Source organism: Ranitomeya imitator, chromosome 7 (genome assembly GCF_032444005.1).
Source record: "Ranitomeya imitator isolate aRanImi1 chromosome 7, aRanImi1.pri, whole genome shotgun sequence".
Taxonomy (NCBI): domain Eukaryota; kingdom Metazoa; phylum Chordata; class Amphibia; order Anura; family Dendrobatidae; genus Ranitomeya; species Ranitomeya imitator.
Window position 1 is genome coordinate 222,060,785 of NC_091288.1, and position 12,401 is coordinate 222,073,185.

Below are 12,401 nucleotides of genomic sequence, written 5' to 3' on the forward strand. Positions count from 1 at the left end.
GTGTTCAGGGACCTGGCTGAAATAAGCCCCTAGAATACCGGCTTCTCCGGTGAGGAGATTGTGTGTTGCATAACCACTGACTGCTATCAGCTTGGCAGTTAGCTTGTGCTCCTGTGAGGCTAACAGGGCGCAGTGCTTCCCTTTCACGGCTACTCTGTGGAGTAACAGAGCTAGTCTATACCGCCTAACAGTGCTACCATTCGCTAGCAGCAGGTTCCTCCTGCACGGTGGACCCCGGGCTGCGAACGCACCTTTCATAATAAACATCTCTATTTTCTCGGTGCGTTCTGCTAGCCCTAACACCGTCTTCATCAGGTGGACGTTTATTGGTAACAATAAGGAAGCAGTATATAAGTAATAAACAGCCAATTACAACACTATTAAAATTACATATGCAAATTATTTTAAAAAACAGTCTCATATAAACACAGCTTGTCATAAAATATGGCCATGAATTTGTATTGAACACATTTAAAAAACCTATAGGGTAAGTAAGATCCTAAAAAAGTATTAGAAACAAAGCAATATAAAAAAAACAATATATATGAAAAAATTAATAATAAAAAATAAAAATAAAAAATAAATAGAAAAATATTATATTTATCTGTCACTTTTTCTATTGTGAGATTCAGTACTTCGGGTGCCAGCGTGCCGAGCTTAAATATCCAAAAGCTTTCTTTATTTATTAGGCTACTAAAAAGGTCTGACACAGTGTCGGGTATGTGGTCAATGATTGTTAGTTTCAAAGATTTTAAATTTTTCTGGTGCATCATTAGAAAATGCTTGGAGAGGCTATGCAAAAGAATGCCGTTTCTAATCTTCTGGCGATGTTTAATCAAACTTACGTGCATGGTTTGTATGGTGCGGCCCACATATTGTAGACCGCAAGCACATTCAATCAAGTATATCACAGTTGACATGTGAATTAATTCTAAAAATGGTGCCTGTTGTGTTAGATTTAAATTCCCGTGCCCCGTTCACAATAGAGGTACAACAAGGACACTTGGCATTTCCACATGCGAAGCAGCCAGAGTTCAAGGGTATCTGGGGGCCTAGGTGAACCGGACCTATTACAATATTACTAGGTGCAATATAGTTGCGTAACGCACGGTTCCTACGAAATATCGTTCTAGGGTGAGGAGGTATATGTCTCGAAAGTACTGGGTCTCCTTTAAGGATAAGCCAGTACTTCGAGAGAAGCTTCTTAATCATTCCATGAGATTGGTTGAAGGTAGTAATGAAACTCCACCTACCAAATGTCGTCTCATGAGGGGGTGGCTTTATATTTTTCTTATTGATTCTGCTAATTCAATCTTTCTGAGTAAGAGCTTTGGCTCTCAGAAAAGCATCTTGAACCAGTCTCCTTGGATACCCTCTCTGTTTAAACCTATAATCTAGAATCTCGGCCTCCTTGAGGAAGTCAGAATCATGTGTACAGTTTTTTCGTATCCGCGAGTATTGTCCGTACATTTTGGATCCACTTTGGTAAGTGGCCACTGCTGAAGCTTAGATAACTATTTACATCAACTTCCTTAAAATGTGTGGTGGTAGAAAAACATCCAGATCCATCGACATGTATCAAGAGATCTAAAAATTGAATACACACATTGGAAATATTAGCTGTGTTCTTATTGAGGTTGGAAATTAACTCAAGTGCTTCCCCTTCTGTACCGGTCCATATACAAAATAAATCATCTATAAAGCGTCGATAAAAAGCTAATTTACCGGATGTCAGGCCTGGTAGCGCGATGAAGACAGACTCAAAAGCGCCATGAATAAATTTGCATAACTGTGGGGCGAATCTCGTCCCCATCGTCCAGCCTTTGACCTGACGATAAAAGATTTTGTTTTCAAGCACAAAGAGAATAGCACTTTTTAAAAAGTCTTTTTGCAGGGGAGGCATTGATGAATCAGTTAAAAGGAATTGTTGCACTGCTTCTATAGCCGCTATCGTGGGGAATATTGGTGTATAAGGCTTGAACATCCATTGTAATTAAAAAGCAATTAGGAATAGGTGGTAATTTCAAAATAGAATCAATGAGATGAGATGAATCTTTAAGGTAAGAATCTAGGTCTACAACATACTTCTGAAGAAAAAGGTCTACATAGTGACAAAGGTTACTCGTGATTGAGCCAATACCAGAAATAATTGGGCGGCCTGGAGGGCTGATCGGATTTTTATGGATTTTTGGTAAAAAATAATAAAAATTGAGTTTTAAAACGTGAAATATTGAGTGTTAGGGCTAGCGGAAAGCACCGAGTAAATAAATGAAGTTATTGGTGCGTTCACAGCCCGGGTCCACCATGCAGGAGGAACCTGCTGCTAGCAAATGGCACTATATGACGGTATAAGTGAACACCATGGCTCAGGACTTGTGATGAGATTCACATCCACTCTCTGTCCATGGATTTCCACCGTGAGCGGCTTTTTTGGTGGATGTCACATTTGGTCTTAGACTTGTTAGCCCTCTAATGCTCCTCTGAGACCTCTCATATACACTACTTACTCCACGTATCCTGCTATTATTACTTTCTATATACATGGGTGGGATGTGACTGTCATTTAAGGGTCCTAAGGTCGTCAGCTTGTGTTGAATGCTGCTAGGATGCACTAACATATGGGAGGTCTCCTTAGTGACCCCAATGCGTCCTTTTATTAACCTGAGATATATAAGTGCATAGCACCGCGGCCGGCTGTACACTATAGCCTCCATCAGTCACCATCGGTGTTGGTGGCATCAATCATGGCCGGTAAACCCCTCAGATGCTGCAGTCAATAGTGATTACGGCATTTAGATTGTTTACACAGTGTGGGGGCTCCTTTATAGCCCCTTCTAAACCTGGAGATCATGATTGTGAGGTCCTGATGGATGCAATGACAATTCACGGCAACGTAATGGCCTTAGAGTCTGCCGGCTATAGGGGCCTGTTCAGATATTAGCAACATGTAGGTGGTAAAAAAAAAAACATTTTCTATCCCTGTCATTCCACTTTGTATTAATTCCTGAAAAGCACCTGAAGGGTTAATAAACTACCTGACAGCAGTTTGTGAATATGTTGAGGGGTGCTGTTATTAAAATGATATCACTTTTCGGGATTTTCCAATATTAGGTCCCAGAAACTCTCTGCAAAACTGAATAAGTCCCTAAAAAATAAGTTTTACAAAGATCCTTGAAAAAATGAAAAAATATTGCTGCATTTTTAAAGCTTCTAACATCCTAATAAAACAAAGGATACTTTACAGACGGTGCTGAGGAAAAAAACAACATCAGGGAAATGAGATTTATTAACTATTTTGTGTGGTCTGACAATCTGGATAATAGGGGGGGAAACAGTCAAAGCTCGAAAACTGCTAATCTTTGTCCAATGTGTGATATCTTTATAAAGACAAAACATTTCATCCTAAATTTACCACTAATATAAAGTACAACGTGTCCCAGAAAATATTCCCAGAATTACTGGGATATGTTGACACATTTCAGAGTTATTGCCACATAAAGTAACATCAGATGTGATACATTTGGCCCGGTCACCAGGGCACGTGGTACAATGAGGAGTCTTCTTTACGTCTTCTCAGTGTAAGACTGTTTTCAGTCCGTCCTTCGCTCTCCTCTTCTTCTCCTCCGGTGACGCGCTCCTTACAAGGATCAGATCCTGAGCCAGGTTCTTTATTTTAGGCTGAGAGCAGAGTATTGTGTTCTTCACTGCATCACCATCATCATCCAGATCATCGATCACCACGACCACGTTCTCCTTTCCTGTAGGAGATCCCAGATTAGAATTACTGCAGCTCGGACCACGAATGCCACTTTATATGCCAAGTACAGAGATGAATGAATCAGATCTAATTAATCTATTTCATATGAATTTCACTTAATTGTTTGGATTCTAATGATTGTGAATTTTTGGTGATTCCTTTTGCAGTAATCCAGGAAAATGGTGGCCAGTCAGTGTCCGTCTGATGGATCATGAGGAGCAGGAAGGGGAAACAAATAACTTATTACTATCTCCTTGGACCATCACAGACCTGGTGGGTTGCCCCTTTCGCCCAGTCCTGCAGTCACTCTTGGTTCACCAGATCTCACTGCGAACGCTACGGCTGACTATGTCCCACACATCCAAGAGGTGTGTGATATACGTCATTGCTGGAAGCCCCCAACAAAGAGGGGTCTGCAAGGGAGGACAGGGAAAGGGGTCTGGAGGGAGGACAGAGAGGGGTCTGGAGCAAAAACAGAGAGGGATCTGGAAGGGGTCTGGAGCAAGGACAAGGAGAGGGGTCTGGAGGGAAGAGGACAGGTAGAAGATTGTGGAAGGAGGACAGGGAAAGGTGTCTGGAGCAAGAACAGATAGAGGGGTCTTGAGGAATGACTGGGAAAGGGGTCTGGGGTGAGAACAGAGAGAGGGGTCTGGAGGGAGTACAGGGAAAGGGGTCTGCAGGGAGGACAGAGAGATGGGTCTGTATGTAGGAGGACTGATAGCGATGTCTAGAAGGAGGAGGACAGTGAAAGAGGGGTGGAGCGAGAACAGAGAGAGGGGTTAGGAGGTAGGACAGAGAGTGATCAGGAGGGAGGACAGACATAGGGGTCTGGAGGGAGGACAGGGAGGGGTCTGAAGAGTAGAGGGTGGTGTAAAATGTAGTGAAAGAAAAGGAAAATGCCTTGATGTCTGACAGCAGCTTCCTTCACTCTCCTCATTGAAAATATGAGTTTTCAGCTAGACAACTAAATAAGATGTATGGAATCCTCAAGAGTCAAGACATTCACTCTTAAAAAGGAGAAATGCTGCAGCTCCTCATCATACATAGAACATTGCTGTCCTCCTCACAATCCTCCATCTCTTACCAAGTGTAGAGGAGAGATGCCCCAGCTCCTCATCATACAGAGAGTCGGTCACATCAGTCAAGTTCACTCTCCCGCGGTTCTTGCTGTGATACAGGATCCCGAATTTGCACTGAGAGACCTCATCACAGAATCTGGAGAATCCATTGTTGCTTATACAACAAGAGTAAACGGGCTTAATTTTACCGAAGTCCTGAGATTCAAGCAGATTCCGCAGCCAGGAATATTCATTCTCTGAGGATCTGGAGAAGATCCCAACAGAACTCTTAAACTAACAGGAAAGAGAAATTAATGAATTATTCAAAATAATTAGAATAAAGATCTGTTCATCACAGGGAGGATTACAAAAATATTTAAGAATCCAAATAAAGCACAATGTCCCAAATCATACCCTGACCTTACAGCCGTTCAATGAGAAGACAAAGCCAGGTCAAAGAGATTGTAAAGCCAGAACTACAGCAGCAACATCATCAACATCATCATCATCGCTATAGTCAGCAACTTTCATCATTGTCAACATCAAGATGTCTCATTCTTTCACCGTAATGTCTTCATTATCCCCATCCCTTTAATAAAGTGTTATCCTCTGTAAGACGTGATGACCATTGTAGTCACCATGATCATCAGTATTGTTACTGTCTCCATCATCACCACCATCACCGACTTTACATATTGTACTTGCCGATTGTTCAGACCATCTTGGTCCAAATAGGTTGGTGATTTAAGTAGACCTCGCCCAAAAGAGGTGATTCCTGACAGGACTGAGGCCGGCGCCAAGTGTCCTTTTCGTCTAATACTATTTATGTTAAGTCCCTATCTATAATATAACGCTGGGAGCGTCAATCTGTCCGAAGCCTTTATAGACTGCGCAGGCGCAAGCGCCTGCGCAGTCTGGCCCCCACAGAGTGACGCTCCCAGGAGATCGCGGTATGCGTAAGCACTGAACGCACACCGTGATCTCCACTGGAGAGTCAGGGACCGTGGACGCGCGAGGAGGGAGGGTAAGTATATTCACCTGTCCTCCGTTTCAGCGCTGCGTGCGGCTCCGTCTTCCGACTCCTCTGCTGTGACAGAGTCCAGTGACAGGCAGAGGAGCCGGAGTGTGTGTTCAAGAAAATGGCGCCGGAAAGCGCGGACTGCGCAGGCGCCGATTCCTGCTGCCGGAATCGGCGCCTGCGCAGTTTGCGCTTTCCGGTGCCATTTTCTTGAAGACACACCTGCAGTGGAGCCGGACGATAGGTGAGTATGGTATTTTTTTTTTTTATATGGCAGCAGCATACGGGGGCATACACACTGGAGCATCTTATGGGGGGCATATAATACAATAGTGGCGCAGGATGGGAGCAGCACATGACAGAACGGGCGCAGGATGGCAGCAGCACATGACAGAACGGGCGCAGGATGGCAGCAGCGCATGACAGAACGGGCGCAGGATGGCAGCAGCGCATGACAGAACGGGCGCAGGATGGCAGCAGCGCATGACAGAACGGGCGCAGGATGGCAGCAGCACATGACAGAACGGGCGCAGGATGGCAGCAGCACATGACAGAACGGGCGCAGGATGGGAGCAGCACATGACAGAACGGGCGCAGGATGGCAGCAGCACATGACAGAACGGGCGCAGGATGGCAGCAGCACATGACAGAATGGGCGCAGGATGGCAGCAGCACATGACAGAACGGGCGCAGGATGGCAGCAGCACATGACAGAACGGACGCAGGATGGCAGCAGCGCATGACAGAACGGGCGCAGGATGGCAGCAGCACATGACAGAACGGGGGCGCAGGATGGGAGCAGCACATGGAAGAACGGGGACGCAGGATGGGAGCAGCACATGACAGAACGGGCGCAGGATGGGAGCAGCACATGACAGAACGGGCGCAGGATGGCAGCAGCACATGACAGAACGGGCGCAGGATGGCAGCAGCACATGACAGAACGGGCGCAGGATGGCAGCAGCGCATGACATAACGGGCGCAGGATGGGAGCAGCACATGACAGAACGGGCGCAGGATGGGAGCAGCACATGACAGAACGGGGGCGCAGGAAGGGAGCAGCACATGACAGAACGGGGGAGCAAGATGGGAGCAGCACATGACAGAACGGGCGCAGGATGGCAGCAGCACATGACAGAACGGGCGCAGGATGGCAGCAGCACATGACAGAACGGGCGCAGGATGGCAGCAGCGCATGACATAACGGGCGCAGGATGGGAGCAGCACATGACAGAACGAGCGCAGGATGGGAGCAGCACATGACAGAACGGGCGCAGGATGGATTATCTCAATGAGAATAACTGTTTAACTCCATATCAGCATGGGTTTATGAGAAATCGCTCCTGTCAAACCAATCTAATCAGTTTTTATGAAGAGGTAAGCTATAGGCTGGACCACGGTGAGTCATTGGACGTGGTATATCTCGATTTTTCCAAAGCGTTTGATACCGTGCTGCACAAGAGCTTGGTACACAAAATGAGAATGCTTGGTCTGGGGGAAAATGTGTGTAAATGGGTTAGTAACTGGCTTAGTGATAGAAAGCAGAGGGTGGTTATAAATGGTATAGTCTCTAACTGGGTCGCTGTGACCAGTGGGGACCGCAGGGGTCAGTATTGGGACCTGATCTCTTCAACATATTCATTAATGATCTGGTAGAAGGTTTACACAGTAAAATATCGATATTTGCCGATGATACAAAACTATGTAAAGCAGTTAATACAAGAGAAGATAGTATTCTGCTACAGATGGATCTGGATAAGTTGGAAACTTGGACTGAAAGGTGGCAGATGAGGTTTAACAATGATAAATGTAAGGTTATACACATGGGAAGAAGGAATCAATATCACCATTACACACTGAACGGGAAACCACTGGGTAAATCTGACAGGGAGAAGGACTTGGGGATCCTAGTTAATGATAAACTTACCTGGAGCAGCCAGTGCCAGGCAGCAGCTGCCAAGGCAAACAGGATCATGGGGTGCATTAAAAGAGGTCTGGATACACATGATGAGAGCATTATACTGCCTCTGTACAAATCCCTAGTTAGACCGCACATGGAGTACTGTGTCCAGTTTTGGGCGCCGGTGCTCAGGAAGGATATAATGGAACTAGAGAGAGTACAAAGGAGGGCAACAAAATTAATAAAGGGGATGGGAGAACTACAATACCCAGATAGATTAGCAAACCAGGGATTCAAGCTTCAGGAGGCTAATTTGCATATTCCAGGTGCCTTCTGGGAGAAGCGAAGTCTCCCTAAGCTAGAAGATCGTTGGGTACAGCCGGGACCAGCTGCTTCGAAAGCATCACCAAACCAGGGATTCAAGCTTCAGGAGGCTAATTTGCATATTCCAGGTGCCTTCTGGGAGAAGCGAAGTCTCCCTAAGCTAGAAGATCGTTGGGTACAGCCGGGACCAGCTGCTTCGAAAGCATCACCAAACCAGGGATTCAAGCTTCAGGAGGCTAATTTGCATATTCCAGGTGCCTTCTGGGAGAAGCGAAGTCTCCCTAAGCTAGAAGATCGTTGGGTACAGCCGGGACCAGCTGCTTCGAAAGCATCACCAAACCAGGGATTCAAGCTTCAGGAGGCTAATTTGCATATTCCAGGTGCCTTCTGGGAGAAGCGAAGTCTCCCTAAGCTAGAAGATCGTTGGGTACAGCCGGGACCAGCTGCTTCGAAAGCATCACCAAACCAGGGATTCAAGCTTCAGGAGGCTAATTTGCATATTCCAGGTGCCTTCTGGGAGAAGCGAAGTCTCCCTAAGCTAGAAGATCGTTGGGTACAGCCGGGACCAGCTGCTTCGAAAGCATCACCAAACCAGGGATTCAAGCTTCAGGAGGCTAATTTGCATATTCCAGGTGCCTTCTGGGAGAAGCGAAGTCTCCCTAAGCTAGAAGATCGTTGGGTACAGCCGGGACCAGCTGCTTCGAAAGCATCACCAAACCAGGGATTCAAGCTTCAGGAGGCTAATTTGCATATTCCAGGTGCCTTCTGGGAGAAGCGAAGTCTCCCTAAGCTAGAAGATCGTTGGGTACAGCCGGGACCAGCTGCTTCGAAAGCATCACCAAACCAGGGATTCAAGCTTCAGGAGGCTAATTTGCATATTCCAGGTGCCTTCTGGGAGAAGCGAAGTCTCCCTAAGCTAGAAGATCGTTGGGTACAGCCGGGACCAGCTGCTTCGAAAGCATCACCAAACCAGGGATTCAAGCTTCAGGAGGCTAATTTGCATATTCCAGGTGCCTTCTGGGAGAAGCGAAGTCTCCCTAAGCTAGAAGATCGTTGGGTACAGCCGGGACCAGCTGCTTCGAAAGCATCACCAAACCAGGGATTCAAGCTTCAGGAGGCTAATTTGCATATTCCAGGTGCCTTCTGGGAGAAGCGAAGTCTCCCTAAGCTAGAAGATCGTTGGGTACAGCCGGGACCAGCTGCTTCGAAAGCATCACCAAACCAGGGATTCAAGCTTCAGGAGGCTAATTTGCATATTCCAGGTGCCTTCTGGGAGAAGCGAAGTCTCCCTAAGCTAGAAGATCGTTGGGTACAGCCGGGACCAGCTGCTTCGAAAGCATCACCAAACCGCGTGCCGTAATTTTTGCCTGTAGGACATTATTGCAAGAGAGCTTGGCTGAGTAGATTACACAAGAAGGAAAACACACAGCAAGTCAGCAGGATCTAGGAGCAACATGGCAGATGTGACAACCTACATGGTGAGCTGCAGCATGTGCTACATGTTCACAGATCGACCAGAAGAAGAATCCAATTTCACCTGTCAGAAGTGTAGACTAGTGGCCCTTTTAGAAGAAAAGGTGCGGGGTCTGGAAGAAAGAATAGCAACTTTGAAACTCATCAAAGAGAATGAAGACTTTCTAGACAGAACAGAAGCATCTCTACTGGTCACAGAAGGTGAAAAAAGTGTCAGAGAACCTCCAAAAGCAGATGAGTGGAAGCATGTGACCAAAAGAAGCAAGAAGACCATGGAGAAATCACCAACCACACAACTGAAGAACCGATATCAAATCTTTGTAGAGGATGAAGATGGCACACCTAAGAATGAAGCAATACCAGCAAGCAAAAAAGAAAAGGGCACACAGCAACAAGTGACAGCAAAAAGTACAGCCAAGAAGCAACGAAGAGTGGTGGTGGTGGGAGACTCACTACTGAGAGGCACAGAAGCAGCCATCTGCAGACCGGACATAACTGCAAGAGAAGTATGCTGCCTTCCAGGTGCGATGATCAAGGATGTGACCGATAGGATACCAAAGCTCTTCAGCTCCAAGGACGTCCACCCATTTCTTCTGATACATGTTGGCACCAATGACACGGCAAGGAAGGACCTACCGACAATCTGCAAGGACTTTGAAGAGTTGGGGAAGAAAGTAAAGGAACTGGATGCACAGGTAGTTTTTTCTTCTATCCTTCCAGTAGACGGGCATGGCACCAGGAGATGGAACAGGATCCTTGATGCAAACAACTGGCTAAGACGATGGTGCAGACAACAAGGATTTGGATTCCTGGACCACGGTGTGAATTACTGGTATGATGGACTCCTCGCCAGAGACGGACTACACCTCAACAAACCTGGGAAACACACATTAGTAGTGTATAAGCGGGTGGTTTCGTCAAACTCAATCTGACAGGTGCCCCGCCCCTATCAAAGTGTATCAAAGTGTGTAACCCCTCCCCTTGTTTGACGGCTGGTATCCAGCTGTCCCTCCTTGTTTGATTTCCCCTTTTGATATAGTTTAATATAGTTTAATTTGTTGTAGTTTTGATATTATTCCCGTATTTTGTGGAATAACACATGTTTATAATTATAGCCTAGTCGTGTATTTATTTTACACGTGGTTTATAACACCTTTCTCATTTGTTTTATATTAGATTTTATACGTAGCCCGAGACTGGTGTTTCTGTATGCAATCCTACATCCTGTTATGTGAAAAGTATTCTCATATTATACCAGTATTTCTTTTTATATTTTATTCACAGTGTATCCATATAGTGAATAGGGCTGATGTTTCTGTATGCAATCCTACATCCTGTTATGTGAAAAGTATTCTCAAACACTAACTAAATGGTGAACATTACCTAAATTAGGTTAACTGTGGGTCAGAGGTTTATAGCACCTAGGTCAAGCAATTGTTGTTGTATTTGCGTACCCCATAAATGTTTATTCTCACAAACAGAAAAGTTATTGTGTCCTGAAGATGGCATCTGAGGTTATTTGTTTTTGTATTAGCTTTCTCAGAAAACAGCTGTGTTATCTGAGGTTCAGATATTTTTGTACAAACTCATGCTGTTTGGTGATCTTTGTGAAGCAGAACTTTGTTTTATAACACATTTGTACTTGTATTGTACCTGAATTGATATTTGCTTTCTCTTTTTTGTGTCCTGAAGATGGCATCTGCAAAGTTATTTGTTATCTACTGAGGCCATTGCAAGTTGTGTTTAATCACATTGTAGCAGGTTTTATCCTTGTGGCTGCCTTATATACACAGAAGAGATATGCACCAATGTCACAACACAAGTTATAATATGACCCAATGTTACAACACAAGTAAAACCAAAGACACGATATTGTAAAAAATTTAAAAAGATTTATTTCTCACAATAAAACAGCATCTCAAAGACATTTCATTACTATAAAAATTCATACAGAATATAAAAAGTAAAAACATTAAAATAGTACAATGAACAATTACACTTCTTACAAAATAATTAATATAGCGTTACAAGGCGAGTACAGCATTTTAGCCAGTACATTCTTTACATCGTGAGCCACATGGTTTGCAGCATCGGTAGAGACCTTTTTTTAGGTAGCAGAGTTCCACGTGTGGTACCTAATGACGGGGAATGTAAAGATTGAATTGTACGGGGAACCGCCGCTAACTTCAGCGGTGTAGATACAGAGCGTGTCTCACTGTTGGTAATTTTTAATTCATCTAAAAGCTTCCTAGTAGCGGTGTTACCCACAACTGTAGACGGCATATTTAGTTCGGCCATAGCCTGCATAAATGAATCCCAACCCGGTGGTAAATTTCTACTGTTCAGAGCATGGCTCTGCGTTGTACTACGTACCAAATCCAGTAAGTTAGACCCTGGTATTACGGATCCTTTGAAAATAAATTCAGCATTATTATTCCATGCTGTGACATTTTTATTCTGCAGCAGCCTGTTTAGTAAAAATTCAGCATTCTTTTTATATCTCTGGTTTATATGGCTGACAATTTCAGCGATCTCATGATTTTTATCAGAGTCGGTATGATTTTTATCAGAGTCGGTATTTGGCAATTGATATATATATATATATATATATATATATATAATATGACCCAATGTTACAACACAAGCAAGTAAGAAGCGGTATGTTTTATACGAATAAAAAAACCAAAGACACGATATTGTAAAAATAGAAAAAGATTTATTTCTCACAATAAAACAACAGCTCAAATTTTAACATGAAATAGACATTTAGGACTTATTTATGTTATTATCTTTATGCACGTGGCCTGTGCTGTCTATAATTTGACTCTATCCTTGTTTTGTTGAAAATAACTGGACATACATAAGAAACCG

At 44.4% G+C, this 12,401-nt stretch overlaps 1 protein-coding gene across 1 annotated transcript in view; it reads right to left on the minus strand.

The window, feature by feature from the left end:
• Window positions 1–3,268: 3,268 nt before the first annotated feature.
• LOC138645671 (uncharacterized) overlaps window positions 3,269–12,401 on the minus strand; it is a 214,859-nt gene continuing 205,726 nt past the window's right edge. Inside the window, exons 10-11 of the mRNA XM_069735129.1 lie at window positions 4,842–5,109; window positions 3,269–3,758 (exon numbers count right to left, since the gene is read on the minus strand). Of these exons, the coding sequence (XP_069591230.1) occupies window positions 3,574–3,758; window positions 4,842–5,109 (453 nt within the window). The 3' untranslated portion in view covers window positions 3,269–3,573. The remainder of the gene's footprint in view (window positions 3,759–4,841; window positions 5,110–12,401) is intronic.